Source organism: Staurois parvus, unplaced genomic scaffold (genome assembly GCF_062004578.1).
Source record: "Staurois parvus isolate SC_StPar_1 unplaced genomic scaffold, SC_StPar_1.0 ptg000287l, whole genome shotgun sequence".
In the NCBI taxonomy this organism is placed as follows: domain Eukaryota; kingdom Metazoa; phylum Chordata; class Amphibia; order Anura; family Ranidae; genus Staurois; species Staurois parvus.
This window is the reverse complement of record NW_028318083.1, coordinates 22,879,216-22,906,983: the sequence shown is the minus strand read 5'-3', so window position 1 is coordinate 22,906,983 and position 27,768 is coordinate 22,879,216. Positions and strand designations below refer to the sequence as shown.

Sequence of the window (27,768 nt, the reverse complement as noted above, 5' to 3'; positions counted from 1 at the left end):
TTTACAAGCCTTCTCTGCAGCACAGTCTCAGCTGGACAGCTAGCCAGTATCTCCTTAGTGTACCATCCCAAACCCTAGATGAACGTCTCCTCTTCACGCAGCAATCTGGGGGTACCCCTGAGTAGGGGATCCGGTTCCTGTCCCTTTAAAGCAGTGCACAGTCACAAGTGGGGGGCTAATCTGGTTTCCCTCCAGAGTGCTCCTTCCCCTATCCACCCGGGGGGGTCTAGGTGTACTCACTCAGATCCTCTCCTGTACCACTTGTGGATTGGCTGCTGCTACCAGGCCTATCATTTGGGCTGCTCCTTCCCTGCCATACAGGTGGTCCTCACTCAGGGGGCCAGTGAGTTCCAAGCTTTTCTCCCATCCAGCTCCAGGCACGCAGGCAGGCCCCATCCCACTAGGCCTCCTGGCAGCCTCCTTCCTCAGCCTCACATCTTCCTCTCTCCTTCTTCCACCCAACTCCTCTTCTACACTTCTGCCACTGAGCAGACTCCAACACTTTTTAAGGGTGCCCAGCCCTTGCCAACCTCTTGTTAGGGATTGGCTAGGACCCCTCAAAAGTGCAGCCAGCCACTCCTCAAATCCACCCATTGCCTTTAAGGCCTTCCTCCAAAAGCCCTAGAGCAGGGGGAAATTCCAGAGTGGCTGGCCTGCAGAGCCTCTCAGCCCTGAACGCAATTTGACCCCTCTGGCTACTACACCTGAGCTGCTACTCAGCTCCTGTCTAACTATTAGGTTCTAGCTCCCCCTAGCTAAACTAATTCCTATGTCCTAATACACTTTCTGTTCTATGGTAACAAAGTTTCTTCCCCATAAATACAGTACAGTGTGGGATCAGTGTGGGATCAGAATGACAGCTAGGCAAATTACATTTTGAGAGGGATCAATCAAAAATAGTAGTTTCAATATTCTTTTGATATAAGTTTCCTTTAAGCAACCCTATAGCTTGTATTAAAAATCTAAATGAGCTGCCTCCTGTGAAAGAACGCAGGCAGTCCCCAGATAGGTTCTGCAGGTTTGTTCTTAAGTTGATTTTGTATGTAAGTTGGAACAAGTACATTTTTTAAGTGTAATTACAGCCTGTTAGATTTCCAGAGTTATGAAAAAACTCTATTAATATTTCTAGGTTCTTGTAGATGGTTGTGGGAAGAAATCCTTATGAAAGCCAGGTCAGTATGAGCAGTGTGACTTTATTTGATCACACACCAAAAATACAAAGTCAATAAAAAACAGTAAATTCAGATATATGTAGCTTAAAATGAAATAAAAATAAAGAATAAATTGCCTTGGATATTAGGAAATAATGTAGTTCCTTTGCATAGCTTAGATATAAGTTTTCTTGGCCTAGTTTAAGAAATGACCATGTGCTATTCTTTTGTTCTTTGTCCAAGCACGTGATTTGAGTAAGAGTGTGTGAAAAGAATGTCTCTGTGTGTGAGTGAATGAAGTGAAGTGTAGTATATCTGGGAAGCTTCTGCCTCGTTCTTTGAAAAGCTGCATACTTAAAATGCATGAGAAATTAGGTCCTCCCATTAAGCTTTGTTTCAAATTTGCGGGCTTCTAAACTACTCCCAAAATCACTCCCAGTTTGAATAGAAACATGTGTTCCCATTCAAACCACCAAGTCATTATCATGATTGACATACAGACTATGAAAAAGGTTTCTGAAGTTCTTATATTACATACAACTGTCAAAATCCATGATTTATGACTACAATTTAAACTCTCAGACTCATTATAAGAATTCACAATATGGTATACATTACATGAGTATTTTAAAAGAAAACATGACTTTAAACCTCTACTGATTACCCTTAGCTCAAACACAAATAATTCACATCTGACCACTGAAATGCAAAACCTCACATTCACATCCAATTAAGAGGGAATATATTCTGCCAGCATATATTTCAAAAACTACTAAAGACCGAATTAAAGTTTGGATATTAAAAAATTAATATTACATTCCCCTCTGAAATATGAAATTCATATTAATTTATAACAAGCACACATCATTTATATCACAAACACTCAGGTTTTGATTTAGTAATCTCAAATGTATCATTATTTGTAACTGAGTCAGCATAACCAGAAAGTTTTTTTCTCTGAAGTATATCTTGTAATAGATTATCTCCTTTCCTAATTTCACTTCTAATTCGCTTATAGAAACTGTTCATTTTACACATCAAACATAATTGAAATATAATACATAATATGATAATAATAAAAATAATTATTACAGGATGTAATAAAATATTTCCTGCTGCAGATGCAATTGAAGTTTTTCCCAACATTGATACAGTACGTTTAAATTTTGACCACCAAGAATGACCTGAAAATTCAGACCATTCATGTTCTATATCTTTTAAACTCCCTTGTTCATGTTTAAATAATATTTCTGCTTTTTGAAGTTCATCTGATAATGCTATCAGTAAACCTTCATCTTTTTGAATAACATTTGCCCAATCTCTCCATGGGAATTCATCCACTTGAGATATATTGTACTGTATGGGAAGAGCACTTATATTTTTCATAAGCATGTTTGTTAAATTCATTCTCATTCCATTAACACTTATTGCTGAAATATCTCCTTCTATACAGAACAAACCTCGACTTAAGTTTTCTGTATGTGTACACGAAGAGAAGAAAGATTGAACCCTTTCTGAGTTAGACATAACTTGAAAACAAACTTTCTTTTTATCTACAATTGAGATTAACTCAGAAGTGGTTTTAACCTTTTCTATCCTTGCTGAACATAGAGTATGGTTATGGTAACAAGAATGAAATATACCTTTGTCTTGATTAGGTAGACAAATCACTTTAGACTGAAATTGTAAACATGAAGACAGATCTAATTGTTCTAACTCAAAATTATTATCAGTAAATGCAAAATCTGTATATTGCAGATGATAATATAGTAACTGTGTGTTGCTAACTGGTAATCCCAAGACAGTGATTGGAACCAACATTTGTTCTTTTCCTGCTACAGGAATCATTGAAGAACTATAACATATGTTCTGATAACATCCAATCCACTTATTTACCCACAGATCAGTATGGTTTATGGCATATACATACTCTCTTGGTAAATTTTGTACAATACCTATAGGAGTTATTCCACTTTGAAAAGCTTGAGCTATTATTTTAAAATTTGTGGAATATTCCATCTGAATTTCTAAACATGCTCTGGCTATATGGGAATGCTGTTCACTTGACATTAAATTAAGAGTAATATTCTCTAAGTGTAATATAGATGGACCCATAATATTGGCTGTTTTAATCACCATATTTTCCAATATTTGATTCAAGTTTCTTTGTACTTTAATACTATTGCTTCCCACTAAACCGGCTGTCTCGAGATCAGACTTTAATGTACTAATGTCCATGCTATTTGTAATACTACCAATAGTACCTATTCCTCCTAAAATACCTTCAACTATCCCACGTTTATTCCTGTGAGGATTCCTAATATCAGTACCAAACCATCTTTCAATACCTAATTCCATGTTAACCAGATGTTCTTTACATTGTGGAAACCTTGTTGAGATTTTCCATTCTGAAATGTTAAAGTTCCACAATATAATAACAAACTTTCCTTCTCTCAACAGAAGTCTGGTTTGGAAATGGTTAATTTGGAAGGGACTGGCTGGAATAAATTTCTTATCCGTACACTGTGTTCTTTTAGGGGATAGTACAATTACATTTGTATTTACACATTTCTTTGGATAATTTTCTATTGATATGCAGCATTCATATATACCTGTATCATTAATTGATATAGTGTTTTGATGATACACAAAGTTATCATTATCCCAGTTCAAATTACCAAAAATACTTTTATGGATAACATCAGTTTTATCATGAAGAAAACTTCCCAAAAATTCACCATTCCTTTTCCAAGTTAATAATGAATTTTGAGGTAGGTGTATTTGTATATTACACATCAAATTCAGATTATCCTTTCCTTCTACAAGTCTTAATGATTGAGGAGATATTTTTATCTCTGGGACAATCAAATCTACCACAGTAACAATTACTTTGACTTTAGTTTGAACCAAAGCTCTTGTCACTTGGAAATCCCATATTTTCACTATGTCCTCTTTTTCATTACCATTTATATTCAAATGTTCAGGATCAAGAAAGTGTGAATAACTTTGTAATTGATACCAAATATCTGTTTTAGAACTTCCTATATTTCCAGTATTTAACATGTCTATGGAAATATCTCCTGACCAAATAGTAGGTTCATTTCCCTTTAAAACTATTAACCAGTATCCCATATCGGATAAATTACATTCAAAGTTACTAGTTTCGTTATTGATCCTATAAGATCCTTGCATTTTAACAAATTTTGATTTAGACTCTATTTTAGCTCTAACTTCAATATCATTATTATGAACGAAATACAATTCCGAACAACAAGTTCTACCATAACCTATGCACATATATCCTAGCAAGTCTTCAGCTGTATTAATGTTACTGTCTTTAGGAAAAAATCTTTTGTTCCTAATAAGTGTAGTGTCTTTCTTATGTAGGGCTTCAGTCTTGTTAACTTCTGCATTGCTGGAAAAGTTTATGTTGTAGATTACTAATATTGTCATTGTCACTAAGAAAAAGATCAATCCTGTAATAAGTCTTTTCTTTCTACTGCTTTGATTTTCCTTATGTTCTTTTGTTGTAATGTTTATTTTTCTTTGGAATCTGCGATGCTTTGTTTCTTCCGGATTATTGAAATCCATGTCTGCAAAAGAAATGCAGTATCATTATCTCGGTATAAACAATTTGCATTGGTCACTGTGCACCCACATTGTTTGTTGTCTGCGCGCATTTTTTACTGAATTAAGAGGTCTTTGCACTTGTACCATTACTCCTTGAACATCCAAAATATCAAATGGACCTTCCCAGTTGCTTTGCCATGGTCCAGTTTTTCTGAAAGTTTTTACCATTACTTGTCCTCCTTTTTCGAACTTAGAAGAATGTGGAGGAACCATTTTTTGCATGCGAGTAGCTGCATGTGGTACAATAGTGTTCAGATTGTCTTGCAACATCTGTAACCACTTTGTTTTTTCTATTGCCTCTTTTTGCGGCGTTGACAAAAACGGTTCATGGGGAAAAACAATACGCATTTTCCTTCCTGTCATTAACTCAAAAGGAGAATACTGTGTTGCAGAAGATGTTGTACTTCTGACACTCATCAGAACCAATGGTACAGCATCAACCCAAGTATTTCCTCTGTCTAATAACATTTTTGCAATCCTTGATTTAACAGTCCTATTCATTCTTTCCACAATACCTGCAGATTGTGGATGATAGGGCACATGAAATCTCTGTTGTATACCCAAGATTTTACACATTGCCTGCATTATTTTACCTGTGAAGTGGGTTCCTCTGTCACTACTGAGGTTTGTTGGCATACCCCAGACTGGAAAAACATGATTAATTAGCATTTTAGCAGTTGTTAATGCATCATCTTTGCGAACAGGCAAGATTTCAATCCATTTCGAAAAAACATCAACTACAACTAAAGCATACCTGTACCCATTTTTACCTGTAGGTAACGGTCCTATATAGTCTAGTTGTAATGTGGACCATGGTCCATCTGCTGGAGGAGTTCTTTGTAATGGAGGTTTTTGACCCTTTGGTCGAGGATTCACTTGAGCACAGATTAGACAAGATTGAACTACACTGTCTACTGTTTCTTCCATTTTGTCCCAGTAAAATTTTTCCTTGAGTATTTCAAGCAATCTTTGTTTACCTATGTGACCTAACCTTTCGTGATTGTATTTTGTAAATTCTACCTGTAGATGCTGCGGTATAACAGGACGCAGAAACCCGTTTAAGTCATGATACAAAATTCCATATTCACATATAAAGGGAAATTTTGGATCAACCTGAGAAGCAGAAAGAGATGAATCCCTTTTCTGTTCTTCTGCAAAGGAGGGAATCTGTGTGTCTGTCTTCCTAACAACATTAACTGAGACTGGTTCAGACTGAATCACTGGTACTCCGTGTAAAGCTGCTTCCTTTGCTAAGAGATCAGCAGTTCTATTGCCTACACTCATCTCATCATTGTCCTTCCTATGAGATGGAATTTTTACAATTGCATAGGCAAAAGGATTTTCCTCTGCTAGCTTAAAAATTGATTCAAGTGTCTCTTTGTGCACTAGGACTTTGTTAGATGCATCTACAAAACCTCTACGTTTCCAAATTGGTAAATAATCTGTCAGGGAACGTACAACATATGAACTGTCACTGTAGATCACTAATGGACTTCTGTTCTCTTCCTTGTCTAATGTCAACACAGTTTTTACTGCTTCAAGTTCTGCCCTTTGAGCTGAAAAATGTCCTGGAAATTTGTGCTGTATGGAATAATTGCGCTCTGGATACCAAATTGAATATCCACTGTAATAATTACCTGACATACAGTATCTAGAACCATCAACAAATACAGGTTCATCAATTTTCTCTGCCTCTCTACGGAAAAGAGGAGAGGAAGTTTCTTGGACTTCACATAGACATTCATGTTCTAACCCGTTGTATTCCATCAACTGAGGTAGGACATACTTGGCATTATGTTCAACCTGTATTTGCTTAGGTGATAGAGCCAACAACCATTGAGAAAATCTTTGGTTGGAAACTCCCGGAACATTTTTCTCAAAAAGAAACTTCAATGTGCTATGTGGAGTTTGTAGAATAATTTTGTTGAATCCTACAATATGCTCTGTTGCTTTTACTGCATAATGTACTCCCACAAGTTGTCTGACACAATCATCAAAACCTTTCTCTACTGGGGTAAGCAGACGTGAGAAGTATCCAAGACTTCTCCAGACTCCTCCCTGTTTCTGAATCAAGACAGCTGAGATTGCAGTTTCTGAAGCATGCACTTGCAAAGCAAATGGTGCTTGCTTATCAACAGTAGCCAAAGCTGGAGCTGTTTGCAAATCATTTTTTAACATCTCAAAAGCTTTTTGCTGTATTTCTGTCCAGGGACCAAATACATTTTCCTCATTGTACTTCAACAAATCATACAATGGTTTGGCTTTTTCTGCAAATGATTCGATAAAATCTCTAGAGAAATTTACCAAACCCAAAAACTGTCTCAGTGCTTTGAATGTTGTTGGTACAGGAAGTGACGCAATAGACTCAATTCTTTCCTGTAAAGGCTGTCTCTTTCCTGGACCAATCAAAACTCCAAGAAATTTTACTTCATTTTTCATGAGCTGAACTTTGCGTGTATTCAGCTTGAGACCTTCATCTTGCAGAAGTGTAAACAATTCTGCTAAGAGAGTCCTGTGTTCAGTTTCAGAATCCGTCATAAGCAAGATATCATCCACATATTGAATTAAACAATCAGGTCTAGAAAATTTAGACAAAACATTTGCTAATGCCTGATGAAATATGGATGGAGAAGAATGAAAGCCTTGAGGAAGACGATTGAAACAATACTGGACATTTTTATGGATAAATGAAAACTTGTATTGGCAACTCTCAGCCAATTTAATACTAAAAAATCCATTTGCAATGTCAAGAACAGAGAACACTTTCGCATTGGCATTTATTTGTGACATGATGTCTGGAGTTTCTGCCACAATGGGTGTACAACTTGGAGTGTATTTGTTTAGCATTCTTAGATCTATCAATAATCTATATGCACTAGGGTCATCACGCTTTGCCACTACCCACAAAGGATTATTAGTAACTGAATTAGCTTTCCTGATGATACCCTGTTCCAAAAATTCTTGTATGATTACTGATACAGGTTCATCAGATTCTGGCGGCAACTTGTATTGTTTTAATGGGGGATGGTCTTTGCCTTGAATATTAACTTCAATATTTTTGAACAGTCCAGCTTCATTTTTACCTTGACTCCACAGTTTTTTGTGTAGTTGTACTAACTGTTTCAATTCCAAATTATCTCCAGTATCTGGCCATTTATAGTCAGCATCAATTGCTTCTGTCAAACAGATGCTACCGACTTCACAATAATCTGCTGGGTCAATTACCATAGGCTTACGATTAGCAGAGCCTTGCCAAACAATGCCATTGGCTAAATCAAGTATCCACCCTCTTTGAGACAAAACATCAGCACCAATGATGTTCTCTGATCCTTGACAATACCAAAAGTCTATCTCCATTTGCGAACATCCTGGTATTTCAAAAGACACATTTTTACATTTTTTAGCTTGAACATCACCTTTTCCATTAAAACCTACAACTGTGCATACTGTTGCATTAGATGGAATTGGTATTTTCATGCCTAAAACACTTATTTGAGCTCCACTATCCAATAAAATTGAAGATTTCTGTCCATTAATTTTAGCTTTTACATAAGGGCGGCCACACTTATCCAAGAAAATTGGAGCTACATATTCCAGACAATGGAGTTCAACTTCCTTTTCTTTTGCTAGTCATGGTGAAGGTAATAGTGGCTGTCTTGAAGTATTGGATGAATGTGAGTTCACATTTCCTCCATTACTAATTGACATTTCACTAATCTCTCTGATCAGAGGAGCGTAGGGTGAAGATGACTTAACTTCTTGTGAACGAATTGGAGCTGACGATTCAGGAGAAATAAGTCCATTTTCTTTACCCAAATTTCTCATCTGAATGTCTTTCAAAAACTTCCTACACTGCCATTTCAAATGCCCTGGTTTTGCACAATAGTAACAAGTGAGTGGTCTTTGATTCCCTTGTCTTACTCTGTCATTCCTGCGGGGGGCAGCATTTCCTGTCTTGAATTTATCCTGACTGTCAGTCTTAGGATAATTATTCTCAATTAAAGCAATTTTTGGTCTTACATTATTTAGCTTTAATTGTCTCCTAATTTTGTCAATAATATAGGCAGCGTCATCCAAATTATCCTTTTCATTAGCAATCAATAAAGATGCTGGATCAAGGTACTTACATTTTTTTACAAAATCCTTGACCATAGCAGGGGTCTCATCTTGTAAATTAAAAATCATCCTGTATGCCTTAGAAAATCTGATCCTAAAGTCATAAGGGACATCATTAATTGTAGCTCTTAAGGAGTCTAAAATTTCCAGACTAGGTGTCTCCTCTCCTGTTGTGAACAGAAGTAACTGTCGTAATCTATCAGTTGCATTGCTATGAATTTCCATATCATCCTCATCCATGAAAGGAGTCTTGACTAACCTACGAGCCATAAAACTGGGGATCCACAACCCAAAAATGCGATTTCTTTGCTCATCAGTTAATTGAAACCTATCACAAAAATTCTCAAAAACATCGGAATTATGGAAAGAATTTTCTCTCATGTTATATGCTGGTATATCCTTCAATATTTTCATTAACTGATCCTGAATCTGTAACTTCAACTTAGATGCTCTAGCAAGTAATTTCTGTCTCTGAACAGTAGTCTCACTGCCTACTTCATCACCCCTGGGTGAGTCTGGGATAAATGAGGCTAGGGCAGTTTCTGATTGCTTCTTCTTAGATACCACAGCTATTTGCTTATTTTTTAATATTGCAACATTTTGAGATTCAATTTCTTGCTCAAGATGTTCAATATAGGTACAAAAAGTTTCACAATTTGCACAATTGGATTCAACAGTATCCTGCATGTCTGTACTCTGTAAGACATTTTTGCTATCTGTCTTAACAACACAAACCACATTTTTCTCTGGCAATTCAAACACCATAGAATTGAAAACTCTAACTAGCTTCACAATGTTACGCAATTTTCTTTTCATCTTATTAAACATAAATCTAGAGCTATCAATATCAACATTAGCCTGCATACATTGATCATACATAGCTTTCCATAAACCAGTATCAGAAGCATGGCTAGCTAAACCTTGAAATTCCAATTTACTTTCATTAGCTAATGAATCAATAAATTCCATTTTTCTACTCACCGAATGTAGTAAATTTCCTCTTTTGTCCTGGCTCAGGGACTTTTCTGGTCACCACTTGAATCCTCAGATCTCCACAACCAACGTTTTCCGTTCCAGGTTCTGCAATCTTTCCGAAGCTTAATCAATAGAAATAGTTCATCTCAATCCCCTCTGAAGAAGCGAGGAGAAATTGAAAAAACGTGGAAAAATCGAATGGCTGGCACTCGCCAATAATGTTAGATTTCCAGAGTTATGAAAAAACTCTATTAATATTTCTAGGTTCTTGTAGATGGTTGTGGGAAGAAATCCTTATGAAAGCCAGGTCAGTATGAGCAGTGTGACTTTATTTGATCACACACCAAAAATACAAAGTCAATAAAAAACAGTAAATTCAGATATATGTAGCTTAAAATGAAATAAAAATAAAGAATAAATTGCCTTGGATATTAGGAAATAATGTAGTTCCTTTGCATAGCTTAGATATAAGTTTTCTTGGCCTAGTTTAAGAAATGACCATGTGCTATTCTTTTGTTCTTTGTCCAAGCACGTGATTTGAGTAAGAGTGTGTGAAAAGAATGTCTCTGTGTGTGAGTGAATGAAGTGAAGTGTAGTATATCTGGGAAGCTTCTGCCTCGTTCTTTGAAAAGCTGCATACTTAAAATGCATGAGAAATTAGGTCCTCCCATTAAGCTTTGTTTCAAATTCGCGGGCTTCTAAACTACTCCCAAAATCACTCCCAGTTTGAATACAGCCAAAAAATTATTTTAAAGTTTTGGATAGCATAGGGAAGGATTAACTGGCCATGCAGTTATGTGGGATTACTGATAGGTCCATCGGACAGTAGGTGGCAGCATGCCGTGAGCAGCAAGATGCCCACCCAGCGTTTTCCGGAACCAGCGTGACGTCACGCTGCCTCCGTTCTTAAGTATGGATAAGTACTGATGTTTGTAGCTCGGTGACTGCCTGTAAGTACTTACATGTCTGGGAGCAAAGAGTTAAATATTCACTCTCTTGCAAAGGTCCAGATGCTGCTGTTATCTGACACTTTTAGGTTTGTTGGATACCATGTCCCGTGCTGGGAACTGTCGTTTCTCCTGCAGGCATCTAAAGCCTGATAGAAGTTCTAATTCATCCCCAATCTATCCAAAACCAGAAAAAAAAATCAAATCCATTTTTATTGTAGCCTATGTCCCCAGTAGGGATAAGCTTGGGTTCTGTCCAAACAAGTAAATTGTCTGTCAATACTGGGCCAATAAGCTGTGGATGGGAGACTTTCCAGACTGCAGCTGCTCATATACAAAGGGACAGGGATGCTCATGACATCATTGACCTATTATGACCACAGTCATAAGAGGTCAATGACATTGACATAATGTGGTCATATTATTATTATTATTATTATTATACAGTATTTATAAAGCGCCAATAGTTCGCTCAGCGCTGTACATTACAAAGGGGGACAGAACATGTGACAGAACAATACCAATACAATGCAAAACATGAGGGGATTGAGGGCCCTGCTCTTTGGAGCTTACAATCTAGAAGGGAGGGGATAGTGGTACAGGAGGAGATAGCTGTGGGGGATGGAGTGGTAGGAAGAGTGGAGGAGGTTGGCAAGTTAGCAGGGCGTGGGGTAGGCTTCCCTGAAGAGATGGGTTTTCAGGGTGCGCCTAAAGGAGAGGAGAGTAGGTGATAATCTGATGGGTTGGGGCAGGGAGTTTCAGAGGATGGGTGACACCCTGGAGAAGTCCTGGAGGTGGGCATGGGAGGAGGAGACCAGGGAACTAGAGAGAAGGACGTCTTGTGAGGAGCAGAGTGTGCGTGCTGGGCGGTACTTGGATATTAGGTCGGTGATGTAGTTCGGGGCAGTATGGTGGACAGCTTTGTACGTCAGTGTTAGCATTTTGAATTTGATCCGGATGTCATGAGCATCCCCACCCCTTTGTGTACATCTGATGCAGGGCAGGGAATCTCCTGCCCACAGCTCATTAGCCCAGCAATGACAGCTATCTTCTGGATTCGGATGAACTTGGGTTAAGACTAAACCTAAGCTCAGTACTAATCCCCAGTAGAGAGATTGCTCCACGCTTCCTGCACTGAAGGCACTACTGTTGCCTCCTTCCCCAGCTTGTTGTATATATGTCCCAAAGGGTGTAGGCACAGATGATGCGTGAAAATCACAATTCAGCAAACTTCAGGTCATGTTAAAGTCCATCTACACTGTCCTGTCAACAAAAAGAAAAATCATCAAAGAGGCTAGATACTTCTTGGTTCATTCTTATGAAATGCACATGTCATAGCAAATTCACATAGTAGCAAGTTCAAATAAAGTTCAGAAAAGAAAGCCCCATCCTTCCTTCCCAATTAGCTGAAATATTAATAATAAGTAACACTGATTAAAGAATTCTTTTTGGTTTAAATGTGGGTCATTTCCAAATTACAAGACGTGAAAGTGTAACCTTGCAGACATTCGGTGAAAAGTCAAAGAAGAGATTCAAAGGGTCTTTTGAAAACATAGTAACATTATCTCACATTTATTATTAGCTTTTAGCAGCTCAAAAAGATAAAAAGCTCCATTTGCTGCAGTACCTGGAAGGTTGCGCTGGCTGTACAACTTCTCCAAATGCTCACTGTCATTGGGGATCCAAGAACTATACTGGTAACACAAAGAGACAATCCTTACCAGCTCTCCAAAGTAACTGACTATGCCAAGCTCTTACAAGCTCCTAGTAAGGCACGGCAAAAATTAGAGGTACCGATACGAGTTGGGGATTGGGTAGCTGGACATACTGGCATGCTGCTCAGCAAATTACCATCCTTTAATGGGCTCTTATTTATTTACCGACATACTTTTTTTTATAGCAGCTGTATGGATACCCTAGATGAGACTCAGGGCATTTCAATGAGCTGAACTTCTTGTCTCTCTTCTCTGGAGCATATTGTCCTCAAATGTTTATGTCAGCGTATAGCTACAAGATCACTTATACTATTGAAGAGGTTGAAAAGTATATTTTAAAAAAAAAAAATACCAAACATGTTATACTTACCTGCTGCGGCCCTAAACCACCTCTTCTAGTGTCCCCCACAGGCAATCTTGGCTCTTCCTCTTCTCTTCCTCTTCTCCGTGCACCACCATAGGGGCGCACATGCAGGATTTCTCCTGAGCTGGGCTGTGTCGTTCCCCGTTTCCTCCTAAGAGGATATGATTGACAGCAGCAGGAGCCAATGGCTCTCGCTGCTACTGAATCAACTGTGAGAAGAGAGAGAGAGGAGAGAAGAGCTGCCGCAGACAGGCACAGTGCTGGAGCAAGATAGGACTCAGATAATTCAACTACTGGGCTTTAGACATAGGCTTTACAACCACTTTGATGTAAATAAAGCAATATGCTTATGTACTGTATATTTAAAACAAATATTTCAGACAAATGTGGCTCTGTCCTTTAGTCCAGTGAAATAAATATATTTTTGTATTTTATAGTAGTTTTGATTATCTGTGTTATTCCCTTTAACAAACTCTTAGAATATCCATCAGTCCAGTGAAAATCCTTGCATGTTTAATATTGGTTTAGGTAACTATAAGTACACATATTTGTATCTAAAAATTTGGAAGCCTTAAAGCTGTGGATATGTAATGCAGTCATTTGGTATACTCTATTATGTCCTCATCTTTACCATGGCATTTGGTAAAAAAATATAAACATGTTGGTTGCTTCAAGGGCCTGTTAGTACTTAATAGATCAAACAGTACATATAATCTTCTTAGCTGATTTGTTTGTTTTTCTTCCATACAGTATCTAAAGCAATGGTAAAGTGCCCATCTGGGGCAGATGCTCCATTTGTGTAGGCTATGTAGCTGCATCAGGACCCTTGGGGATTTAGAGGCCCATGTACAGTACATGGCATAGGGGTCACTCGGCTTCTGGGACCCCATTCTGCTGTTGCTTTTACCTGAGCTCTGCCCACTTCTAGGGCACCTGAAAAGTGGGAGGCATTCTTCATAATGTCAAAACCATTCAAGTACCTCCTTGTCTTCCTGTCTATCTATCTATCTATCTATTTATCCTGCAATGCTATTGAGAGCACAAATGTAGATATCCTGCACACAACTATGGTTCAGAATCAAAAAGCAAAGACTAGAATGGTTAGTGGTAAAGGAACACATTGTGAATATTGTCATGGGTTCGAGCAGTGGTCACCAAACTGCGGTCCGGGGGCCAGATGCGGCCCTTTGCTTGCTTTTATCTGGCCCTTGGGGGATTATTTTCATCCACTGACACCAATGATGGGGAATAATTTCCAACACTGACACCAGTGAAGGGGTACAATTCTCCCCATTTCCCCCAATGACGACGACAATGGGGCCCAATAACACCAACGATAGGGCACGATTCCTCCCACTGACAACAAGCTGGCAGACATATAAAGCTTTGAGTTAACAGTGTAAAAAAAAAAAAGCTTTGAGATGGTACACTATTTTATTATTGGCTGACAAATTCACAAAATATTTTTTTAATTCTATTTCGTAAGTTATTATTTATTTTATTTTTTTTAATACTGTGACTGTATCTCACAATTAACATGTTAAACGAAAAGTGTCACCTTCAGGCAGTGACAGAGTGACAACGCAAGAGTACAATTGGGAGACTGAATGCTGTTATCTTGACACCAACGATGAGGCATTGTTTATTCCACTGACATCGGGACCTTTCCTACATCCAGTGGCCACAGTCTGCCCCCCCCCCCCTTAAGTCTGAAGGACAGTAAACTGGCTTTTTGTTTAGAAAGTTTGGAGACCCCTGGGTTAGAGTAAATGACAGCATATACATAAATGAGCAAGTAGAGAATTACAATTCACTAGACAATAAAGTCACTATGTTATAGCAGCTTATAATGGAATTGTATGCATCTAGATTAAAGCAGACCTGATCATCAGCAATATGCAATGGCAGTAAAAAACAGTAACAGCGGTCAATACTGTAATAACTTTTCTGTAACCAGTAGGCTATAACCCCTTTAGAGTGCACTCTTTATGAATGGCAGCAATGAAATTTAAAACTCCCTAAAGAGGTACCTCTTACTATGTAAACCTAGAGATCTGTTGGTAAAAGCAGCACACTTTACACACATTACACATAGTTAGGCACATATTTAACCCCATGATCGCCACAGATCCAGCCAGTGTCATTAGTAATGTGACAGTGTATACAATTATCACTGATTACTATATTAATGTCACTGGTGATGTCAGTGGAAGTTAGTCAGTCCCCCCCAGCATTAGTTAGTGTCAAATTGCCCACCACATTATCACAGTCCCATTATAAGTTGCTGATCACTGGCATTAGTAGTATAAAAAAATCCCAGTATATATACCATAATTAGTAAGCGCTATAACCTTCATGCAAACCAATCAATATACAGTTACTGGGATTTTGTTTTATCAAAGATGTGTAGCAGAATACATTTTGGCTAAAATTTATGAAGAAATTTAGATTTTTAACATTTTTTAATTTGATATGTTTACAGCAGAAAGTAAAAAATATTGTTTTCAGTCTTTTTGTGTTTATATCACACACAAAAAAACAAACCAGTGGTGATCAAATACCTACCAGCAAAAGAAAGCTCTATTTGTGTGAACAAATGGTATAAATTTAAATTGGGTAGAGCGTTGCATGACCGCGCAATTACCAGTTAAAATAGCGCAGTGTGGTATAGAAAAAAATGGCCTGGTCTTGAAGGGGGTAAAATCTTCCCGAGTTCAAGTGGCTAATGTTGGCTGAGATGGTAGAATAAATTAGGTAGGAGTTTTATCAGGGCACACCTGCTTTCATGCACTGTGTATTCTAGTAGTTTGGCCAGTTCAATAACCACATAGGTCTGATCTGACCATCAATTTTGATAGCCAACTCTACTATATATTGACTTAGCATTCCAGGCATGTTCCTTTGGTTTGTGCTGTCTAAGGCAACCCTTCAATGCCTACCTTGAGGCAAAGATCTACTCAACTGCATTTCCAGACACTTTTCTACTAATGATACCAAAGGAACCCTGCAGAGATCCAGACAGTACATTACTTTGCATCATCAAGCAAGATTAAAAAGTTATCTCTTGACACTCCAAGATAATATAGTCTGTTGCTACTGTGATTTCTTTTAAAATGTCTACCTTAGTGATGGTACACTACTGTGCCCTATGTCTCAAATGATTTAGGATTTCCACAGTCCTCAGGACTCAAAGCAATTAAGATGACATACATTTAGCCCAAGGGCAATGACAACCCAGAGAAAGCTGTTAAATGCAATTATGCCACTTCTCTGTAGCTTAGCATATTGTTTCAAACTGAAGGAAATGACAAAGCTGTCCCACACTGAGAAAACAATCATACTCCCTGATTATTAACAGACGAATAACATGGATTTCGTTTTTGTACTAATGTAAACTGAAGCAGATTTGGTCTTGGCATTGGAACATTCACATGGGGATTAAACAAAAAAGAAAACAGAAGAGCATGAAGTACTATAATGCCAGCCAGATATCTTTAAGTAGATTGAAGGTACACTTAGCACGCATGGGCACATGAAATGAGATCAATAAATAGTCAGAACAAAAGACAACTCAGCAGATCCTGAGGTCAACCTAGTCCCACAGCTGGATGTAAGGGATATGCAGTTTAACATTTTTAAGTGATGACTTTGTAAGGAATTAAATTATGTTTCCAGTTCTAAATGAAAACCTGTTGTATGTATATTTCATGTAGACCAGCCTTTTTTAACCTTTTCAACACTTGGAACTCCTGCTTGAAATGACTATATCTACATCTCATGATATATAACTGTGGTGGTCAGTGGGAAGAATGATCCTTACACTTGTGGTCATTGGAAAGAATTACCACATTACAGATAGCTAAAAAGATCATTGGTGTCAGTGGGAACTTATCTGAAAGGCAGAAATTTCTCATGGAACCCCTAGCAACCTCTGAAGGATCCTTAGTTGAGAAACCTTGATGTAGACAATACAGTAGAAAAGCCAGATCAGACACTAAAATAGCATGTGCAGTGATGAAATCTTTTTGTTGCTTTAAGATTTCTGTGACTGAAATCAGCTTATCAGAGGTAATCTTATCAGTATGCGCAAACTTTTCTAAACCTTCATACATATACAGCATATGTACAGTACATAAAGGTAGCAACAATAGCTCATTACAAAAAACATTTTTGAAAAAAGCTTCACAAACATACAAACACATGCACGATCGGTGGCTTTGTCCTGTAGATTTTCTCATGGCTGTTGTTTAGCGTAGATGCCGATTGCATTGGCTGAAATACACTCACCGGCCACTTTATTAGGTACACCTGTTCAATTGCTTGTTAATACAAATTGCTAATTAGCCAATCACATGACAGCAACTCAATGCATTTAGGCCTCTTTCAAACGGATGTTTTGATTGGGTCTGCCCGCCTGTTTTTCAGGTGGACCCGATCAGAACCTCCATTCTCCTCTATGGAGCGGAAGGGTGTAAATGGACATGTGTCCGTTTACACACACCGACATCCATTCGATCCAACCCGCAAAAAAGGGATGGATGGGGATCCAATTCCCCCTCCGTTCGTCGGATCGGGTCAGATGGAAACGGACAGGCGGTCCGTTTTCATCTGACTGCTTATTGAGGAGAGCGAGCTGCTCTGTGTCCATTCTGCAGTAGTGGAGCGGACACAGACCTGTCAACCACTTGCTCAGAGGGGATCAGTGGAGAGATCCCCCGCTGAGCAAGCGGATACGCTAAATGGGTCCGCCCATGTGAAAGGACCCTTAGGCATGTAGACATGCTGAAGACAACTTGCTGAAGTTCAAACAGAGAATCAGAATGAGGAAGAAAGGGGATTTAAGTCACTTTGAACCTGGCATGGTTGTTGGTGCCAGACGGGCTGGTCTGTGTATTTAAAAAACTGTTGATCTACTGGAATTTCCTCGCACAACCATCTCTAAGGTTTACAAAGAATGGTCCAAAAAATAGAAAATATCCAATGAGTGGCAGTTGTGTGTACAAAAATGCCTAGTTGATGTCAGAGGTCAGAGAAGAGTGGGCAGACTGGTTCAAGATGATAGAAAGGCAACAGTAACTCATGTCAAAATCATTGAGGGATGTTTCCAACACCTTGTTGGATCCATGTCATGAAGAATTAAGTCAGTTCTAAAGGCAAAAGAGGGTCAAACCCGGTACTAGCAAGGTGTACCTAATAAAGAGGCCAGTGAGTGCATAGCCACTAGCAGGAGAATAAATCTGTGAATTACATCTGTATATTAATTATAATAGTGAAATGGTAAATGCAAGAAACACATACAAATATGAAGACTGGTCTAAAATGATTAAAAACAAATTCAAAATTAAAGTAATATAGGCAGGGTTTCTCAGCCAGGGTTCCATTGAACCCTATGGTTCCTCCAAAGGTTGCTAGGGGTTACTTGAGCAACGAGCAATATCTACCTCTCAGATAGGTTCCCGCTGACACCATTGATATTTTTAGCTATCTATAAGGGGGTAATTCTTCTCAATGACCACAAGTGTAAGGAACATTCTTCCCATTGACCATCACATCAATGTATCATGAGCTGTAGATACAGTCATTTTTAGCAGGGGTTCAAGGGTTCCTCTGTGTTGAAAAGGTTGGGAAAGGCTGAATATAGGTGAAACAAAGCTTCCCCTTTAGATCAATAGTGCTTTTACTGATGTATTCACATAATCTGTACTTTCTTAACCCCACACCATGAAAGCAGACATTATATTATAAATACTGTATAATAATAATATTGAAAATTGAACACTTCATATTAAACTCAAACAACCTTTTTCCATTTAGAAAAATCTGTCGTAGGCAAATTTATAAAACAGTAAATATGACATTCACCAAACATTCACAAATGGTTCATTGTCAAGAAGTGGTGAGTGAGTGACAAGATATATAAATCGCACCACATCCCTGGAATTTGAAAATGTTGAACTAGATAGTGTGGGATTTTCAGGGTGCAAATTTACAATGATAAACAGTAATTCCCTACATGTTTCGCCCAACAAGGGCTTCTTCAGGGAGAGAGAGAAAAGCTTCAACCGCAATACAGTCTACAATATATCAAAAAGAATATACATAAACAACAGAGTTATGACATACATCCACACAATTAACATAATAATCAAAAGTATAAAAGAACATGGTCCATCGGTCCCTGTAAGAAAAAAAGTAAAGACCATTGGTGTGGTGCTTGCAATACTACAACACAGCAACTCTCCTAAACAATAATATAAATAAATTCCTTTCAGTGACACCATACATATGGAACTGTACTACAAAGCACCTTGCATGTAAAAAAACACATGCAGAAATAATCTCCAACAGTGAATATTTGGATAAAGTCACATTCATTGCTTTATAAATATACGTATTAGTCCTCATTTCATTGTGGAAAATGCATTAGTGATTAATGACAAGTGCTAAACAGTTGCTAACTCTTATTTTTCAACTGACATGCTCTTCTGACTGCTGTCGTTTTTATGTCACAATTTTTTTAGGAGTTAGCACCATTCAGAATTTGGTAAAGCAGCACTGAAATTAGTAAATGGAAAATGTAAGATTGTCTGATATGCTAGGTGTTACTTCTTATTTAAAAGGAATTATTTTGCTACATCCACTATACTTCTCCCCTATTCAGTGATTTATTATATTGTATAATTATCAGATGTTTCATACTGAGTTAAAGTAAGAGTTTTTCCTTTGCTCTCTGGCCCAAACTCACAACAAGAAGGAGTAAAAACCCCCTCTTACAGAACAAAACATGTAAAAAAAAAAAGAAAAGAAATAAATAAATAGAACAATAAGAATAATTTGTTCCGGTATATAGCTGTCATTGCTGAGAAATGTTTACTGTTAGAGCGCAATCAGTAACTCAATTAAGTTCCGCTCCATATCCGCATCCATCATAGAGCAACAACACTATCGGTGGAATCAGGGAGATCATCCACACCAGTGGAGGCTATATATGGGAAAGATAACCAAGAGGATCAGATCTTATTAAATTTATTCATACAACCCCTGTGCTTATAAATAAGTCACTCTCTATCCTGCACAGCATTCACTGCCGTGCACCATTGAACACATGTTGGCGGGTAAGGAGGTAGCCAATGTTAAGAAATCAACTTACGGGCAAAGGTTTGTTTTGTTCTGTATAGATATTTGTGCTATGTTTTTGTCTGTATATGTGTAAGAAAAACTTAAACTTAATAAAACTTATTTGATTAAAAAAAAAAAAAAGAAAATGCCCTCTTAGACCATTGTGCTAAAACAGGTGTCTTTGCTGGAAATTTTTTTTCCTCTATTCCTGTCCAAGTGACAACTTCAAAATGTTGGTTCTTCTATCCTTTCTATCTCCATGACCAGCGGTGAGCAACTGTGGCCCTCCAGCTGTTGTAGAACTACAAGTCCCATGAGGCATTGCAAAACTGACAGTTACAAGCATGACTCCCAAAGGCAGAGGCATGATGGGACTTGTAGTTCACCAACAGCTGGAGGGCCACAGTTGCCCACCCCTGTCCTTGACAATAGTCATCAATGTGAAGAGAGCAAGGACTCTTCCCAGTAGAGACACAGACAAGCATATCCCTCCATAGTGTGTACTTATCTCAATTAAGAGCAGGGTCAGGACAAGGGGTGGACAGGAGGGACAGCTGCCCTGGGCGCAGTTGTATACTGCAGGGATGGGGGCACTGCCATTCTGACTATATGGCTGACAGGAGTAGGGAAAGCGACATCAACACTCCTGTCAGCCAGGCGCTGGAAGCAGGGAGGAGAGCAGTAGAGAGCTGGGAGGCTCTCTACTGCTGTATGAATGGGCATGAAGTTAAACAAGCCATTTCTATGAATGTAGAAAGCTGAAGTGAAGTCAATGGTGACTGACTACTGTCCTCACTTCAGAGATCAGAACTTTGGATGAATATGCTGAAAAACACAAATCCATTCATAAATATAAAAAAAATTATAAAAACAAACATAATTAAAGAAAAGACAAAGGAATGCACAGTGATGCCCCTACTGAAACCTCCTACAAGCTGCTGAACAAATGGATTTATAAACCACAAAATCCCAAAACATATAAAGAGAAAAAAGTTCAGCACTATGAGTGAGACACATTGTCACAATCCCCAATATCAATGTTTATTAATTCAATTCAACTTTGTGTTTATTACAAACAGTCATATAGTGCAGCATCAGAAGTGAGACTCCCAAATATTTACCAAATAAAATTGTGAAACAAATATGCGCATTAGAATTCACCAAACACAGTCCAAAAAAGTCTGTGAAACAGTAAACATATAGCAGATTCTTATGCTCAATATTCTTAATACCCAAGGATTTCATCACATGACTTCACATATATAATAAACATATGCTTACCCCGCCTGCAATCTCTAAGTCATAGGAGCTCCATATACTGTATGCCTAATGTTAGGTGGCCTCCCACCATTCGCAGTTTCAATTCTTGCAATGACTCCACTCTTAATAAAAAATCCTTCTATTGACTAGCGGATGACTGCTTATGGTAGGATTCCCTAAGCTCACATATAATGGGTAGGGGGGTGCAGTTTGGCATGTGATTAGGAGCACTAAGTGCATTTTTCTGTCTGCTCCTTTGTTCCCCTATCAGCATTATTCAATTTTGACAAGTTTTCCTGACACCAAGAGAAAAATGGTGACAGGGGAAGGACCTCCACCAGAATGACAGCTTCAGCTCTGTTCCTGTGAACTGTGTTGAGGGAGGTGTGCCCCTTCCCTCCAATCAGCTCTCAGAGCTCTCTTCACTGAGCTCTCCAGAGTGTAACTTTAGCTCTCTTCCCCCTTTTGACAGCTCTACAAGCTTCATAAATTCAGCACTTTCATTGGATGTAAAGAAGACTACAGATAGACAGGTACAACGTATGTAGGATGACTTGTTTCATCTCTGTGTATCAGCAGGCCAGTCACTTCACTAAATATTAAATATACTTGGTTTGCAACCACTTTAATTCACTTTATTTCACCTCTCACATCCACATTATGTCCCACAGTGCTACTGTCAGGAATAGTATATACTATATAAAATATATTTGAAATATATTTTAAAAATATTCTTCCCAAATATATTAACATATATTTGAAATTCTACAATATACATATACAATGCTATATATACATAGAGAGTGAGAGAGACAGGTATATAGTATATAAATTTAACAGATTGTTTAGGTGTGCCTTTACACTAGATATTGTGAAATTTAAAGAAGATTGTACAGGTGAATTGTAATCTGTTAGGCCATCATTAAGCTGGAATGCTAGCAGTGGTGGAAGGTCCTGCTTATGTACCAAAGGCAGCTGCATTTTAGGGCCCCAGAAATAATATCCTGATAATGACTTCAGTGCTTAAATCTCCAATCTACACTTTAATTTGGCTACCAAAACATGTCCAAAAAAAGAAATAGAGTTGCTAGGTAACAGTACAGCAACAGCATGAAAAGTAACTATAAGAATAGCATCAATTTTTAGTCCTTATAACTGAGTATACATAAATGCTATACTTTAGTCAATAAAACTGCTGCCTAACATGATATCCTATAGTTGCACTCCCATAAACTGTCTGCGGTGTTCTCAAATGCAATTTTACCTATTCTTCTGGCATCTTCCCTAACTCTCTAAAACATGCACTAGTCATCCCCATACTTTAAAAAGCCTTCCTTGGACTCCACCAATGTTAACAAGCTATGCCCCATCTCCTTGCTCCCATTTTCCTCCAAACTCCTTCAACGTCTGGTCTACAACCGACTGAGTGACCACTTCATTTCAATATGGATTTTGCCCTCAACACTCCACAGAAACTGTTCTTCTAAAACTCACAATCTACTATCAGCTAAAACCAATGGACACTATTCTGTACTCCTACTTCTGGACCTTTCAGCTGCCTTTGATATGGTTGACCACCCCCTTTCTCTCAAAAATCATTACTCCTTTGGTCTCTGTGACTGTACTCTTCATTGTTCTTATCCTACCTATCCCACCACATGTTCAGTGTCACATACAATTCTATTTCCTCCTCACCTCTTCTTTTCTCCGTTTGGGTCCCCCAAGGGTCTGTTCTGGGACCTCTTCTATTCTCGATCTACACCTCCTCCATGGGTCAGCTGATAGCCTGCCATGGCTTTCAATATAATTTCTATGCTGACGACACCCAAATCCATCTCTCTACCCCTCATCTCACAACATCAGTCTCCTCACACATCACTAATTTACAACAGACATCAATCTGGATGTCACACCACTTCTTCAAACTCAATCTATCCAAAATTAAGCTCATGATATTTCCCCTGACATCTCTGTCAAGATTGCACAACTATCAACCCATCCCCATATGCCAGGGTGCTAGGTCTAACCCTGGACTCTGAATTCTCAATTCAGCCCCATATCCAATCACTGTCCAAAGCTTGCCGCCTTCACCTCCACAACATCTCCAAAATACACCCCTTCCTAACCAATGACACCACAGAGCTCCTAAATCACTCCCTGGTTTTCTCTTGCCTCAACCACTGCAACTCCCTCCTCATTGGCTTACTTTTACATAGGCTATCCCCTCTTCAGTTCATCATGAATACTGCTGCCAGGCTCATCCACCTTTCCAAACATTCAGAGTCTGCTAATCCTCTCTGCCAATCCCTGCATTAGCTGACACTCACAAATTAAATTCAAACTACTAACAATCATTTACAAAGCCATCCACAACTTAAATGCCAGCTGCATCAAAATTCTATTCTCAAAATACCAATCAAATTTTTATCTACATTCTTCCCAAGAACTTCTGCCTTCTAGCTCCCTGTCACTTCCTCCCATGCCTCCAGGACTTCTTCCAAGCGTCTCCAATCCTATGGAACTCCCTACGACAATTGTCTGACTATCTTCTACTTTGTCCTCTTTTAGATGATCCCTGAAAACCCTTTTCTTCAGAGAAGCTTATCCCAACTCCACCTAACAGCTGTATTTCCACTTTCTCCATCAGCTCGTCCCCCACAGTTGTCAGCTTTTGTATCACTTGACCCTCCTTGTTAGATTGTAAGCTCTAACATGCAGGGCCCTCTGATTCCTCCTGTATTGAATTGTATTGTAACTGTATTGTCTGCCCACATGTTGTTAAGTGCTGCACAAACCGTTGGCGCTATAAAAATCCTGTATTATATTATAATGTTTATTTATTTTATTTATTTATTTCAGGTACTTCTATACCGCCATCAATTTGCGCAGCGCTATGCATACATATATTGTACATTCAATTAAAAAATTAATAAATAAATTATAATAATAATTCTTACTGCTTTGTGAAGGTCTATTGCCCATCTGCAGCATATACTGATCAAGAAAACTTTCATAGACCCCAGAAGAAGAATTGAGGACATGTGTAAAGCAGGAAAAACATGCAAAAGCATTTTAAAGGCTTAGTGTTTATCCTACTAAATTAGTATTAATTGTCTACAAAATGAGAAAACATGGTAAACCTGCTATTCTCCCTAGGAGTGGGTGTTCTGCAAGAATCATATTAAAAGTGTAGAGTGCAATGGTAAAGGAGGAGAATATAAACCATAGGGTAATAACAAAAGACCTAAAATTCCTCAATCTCAATTGCCACTATTCTTGTGTTCACTATAAAAAAATAAAAAAGAATGTTGTTTATGGGCACACCATAGCCATGAACATAAAACCTGTCCATCTAAGATGCTTAGAAGTTTATAAATAACAAGCCATGCCACTGTCAACATACCCAAACAATACAACCCTTAACCTGACTCTAATGCTGGCTTATCATAGTACTTTTCTTAACATCAACCCTTAACCTAAGACTAAACTCAATGTTATGAGTCTCAAGCATTCAAAAGCTCACTAGGTGGTCCACAGCACTTTTGAGACAATTTTTACAGGAAAAAAAGTTAAACTTTTGTTTTGCAGAAATTCAGAGCTATGTTTAGCAGAAAACACACTGCTCATCAACACCACAACCATATTCCAATTCTGATGCATTGTAAGCAATATCATGGTATAGGGCTACTCGAATGCATTAAAACCTAGTCAGTTTGTCATCATAAAGAAACTAATTAAATAAAACACATAAAGACATTTTATAGGGGAATGTAAAGATGTATTTCCTGAAGTTTAATATGTTTGGAATGGCAAACAAGACAATAACCAAAATGGAGCAGTAAATCAACAAATGAAAGGCCTAAACTAAAGGAATATATTCTGCAACAGCCAGGTCAGAGTCCTGACCTTGATCCAACTGTGATGCTGCAGCATGACCTTTAGAGAACTGTTCCTGCACGGAATCTCTGAAATATCAAACACTTGAAGCTAGTTTCTAAGAAGAAATGTGCTAAAATGTCTCCTAACACTGTGCATGTTAGATAGGAAACTACAGGAAAGGTTTGCTGGAAATGAATATTGCTAAAGGCTACTAAACTGCTGCCAATTCAGTTTGGACTATGAATTTTAAAAATCACGTATTCAATAAAGACATGAAAGATTAAAATGGTGTATTATGCATTTAGCTGTTTGTCTATTATTGTGATGTATTTGCAGATAAGACCACATTTGAGGGGCTCTTGATACACACAAACATGAAATTATAAAATGCACACAAACTAAAGTAGTATCTGTAGGTTGCACAGTCAGTAAAATTAGGATATTAGGTTACCTGGTTTTCATGAAAATAAGGATTTACCTGCCAGTATAGGACATCTGGTACACTTGTCTACACCAGACACTATACCATTCATAATGTTCGCTTTCTAAACAATCTCTGCAATTGAAGGTCCATGCCTATGGGTGGCACTTCCCAACTGGCTTATCTAGTAGAATGCCCTCTCTTGTAGCGTGGTCCATTACCAGTGTTATCAAATGCCTTGGTTGCCAGTTGATATGTCTCAGGGGGCAGGAAGTAATGCTACATATCATCTGATAACCCCTAAAAATGTTACATATTGACCCATGAATGGTATAGTTGAACATCAGCCTTTTTGGTATTGGGAAGGAATAGATATGGTAAATGGCTCCAACAGAGACAAAAACAGTAAAGAGAACTTTTTATATATATAAGTGGAATTGGGAGGGATTCCTTTCTTGAATAACTAATCTCCAACACCAGCGATTTTATAAGATAAGCTCCCACTAACCATAAATGTAAGTGGGTACTTCTCCACTGACTACCAAAGTAAAAAGACACTTCATAATTGACCACCCAATTGACTATCCACCTCACTACTTATCACCAACATGAGTGGGCACTTTTTCACTGACTATCAATGTAATAGGGCATTAAACTGACCACCAAAGTGATGAAGCACCACACTGACCTGAAAGGTAATTTTCCAGTAACCACCAATGCAATGTGGTATGTCTGCCTTGACCACCAGTGTTAAAGGGCACTTCACCATTGACCACTGACGTAAGAGGTCACTACACTGACCACACGTATAAAGAGCAATTTCTCCACTGCCCACAAATGTAAAGGGGACACTTTTCTGACCGCCATTACAAGTGTTCCTTTTTCCATTGACCATTAATGTAAGGGGTCACTAGACTCACCACCAATAGAGGGGGACATTTCTCCACTGACCACAAACCTAGGGGGCAGTACACTGACTACTGTAAAAATTGCATACCAAAGACATAGTTCTGACCACTACACTTTGTAAGTTGTGCTGTACAATGCATACTCCTAAGAGCTACACTGTGCATTTCCTTTCCTGCTACTATTATTGCTGCTTCCTAGCAAACTGTTCTAACACCTTAAGCACTGTAGCAAAACTGTGAAAAATAAGTACTTTTTAAATATAAACATTGCTGAAAACAACATTAAATTTTCTTCAAGATTTACGGAAACCGGTCATGAGATAAACATACAGCTTGCTATTGCTGCTGGCTATCATGATTATTCTCTGGCTTTGATACTTTGGTTCACTAACCCAGAACAAATCGGTAGATAAGGACTTCTGACTTTCTCATCTGCATACTTATTTTATTTCAGTGTCCCACAAAATAGTGAAGCCATTGGGGCAGTAAAACAGTGAGACAAGTAGCATTTCCAGTAGATTAGTGATGGAAGCTTCTATGTTGCATGCAAAAAATTTTTTATTTTAAGTATTAGATCATTACTGTATATCGTATTGGTCATGTATTTTTGTGATTTGTACATTCAGTCCTCTGAGAGCCTTCTGACAAACTATAAAAGGCTTATAGAATCCACATGGGAATATATATTTTACTATGAATAATACATATTTAGTTGGTATACAGCCTAGAGATTTAAGTCTTATGCAGTTAGTTTAGGTTCACCACGTGGTGTGTTTTAATAAAAGAGATGAGGGTTTCTTTCCCTGCGTTTCTTGCAGGTACAGCAGCCTATTCAAATGAATGGGCTCCTATACCCTCAACATGCACACTCAAACGCCTACACACATATGTGAACCTAGTAGTAATAAGATACTGAAAGTAATAATTATGTGTAGTTACTACAAAAAATAATCATCTTTTATCAGTTTATATGAGATTTTTAATAAGTTATTATGTCTTTGAGTGCTTTGTAACGTATTCTTTATTTGTTTAAAATCATGGCCATAAGTGAGCTCTTTAGCTTCAAAGAATACATTGCTGGCTGGATATTTTCTACATTAAGAAGTTAATGTGGTGATCAAAGTTATTGTCCATTTCAATCATGCTGTGATGTCTATTATTTAATTGAACACTTAAATAATACACTTTTTTTTCAAAGCTGAATTATTGCTTGTTTTATTTTTACTACAAGAATGCAGGAAATACCACTGGCATTGTGAAGGATGAAAAAGTACTTACTCATG

General features: G+C 38.0%; 2 protein-coding genes across 5 annotated transcripts in view; one reads left to right on the top strand and one right to left on the bottom strand.

Annotated features, from left to right (window-relative positions):
- PHACTR1 (phosphatase and actin regulator 1) overlaps positions 1-27,768 on the top strand; it is a 445,132-nt gene that overhangs the window by 192,616 nt on the left and 224,748 nt on the right. The gene's annotated exons all lie outside the window — the stretch shown is intronic.
- On the bottom strand, positions 1,174-10,557 carry LOC149458443 (uncharacterized). Its single transcript, XM_089682311.1, has 2 exons — positions 9,879-10,557; positions 1,174-4,744 (listed from the first exon to the last, which is right to left on the bottom strand). Exon 2 carries the CDS (start codon positions 4,740-4,742, stop codon positions 2,025-2,027), a length of 2,718 nt encoding a protein of 905 aa, XP_089538437.1. The 5' UTR covers positions 4,743-4,744; positions 9,879-10,557; the 3' UTR covers positions 1,174-2,024.

Coding starts and splice junctions, on each gene's coding strand:
- LOC149458443 (XM_089682311.1), bottom strand. CDS start 4,742: ATGGATTTCAATAATCCGGAAGAAACAAAGCATCGCAGATTCCAAAGA.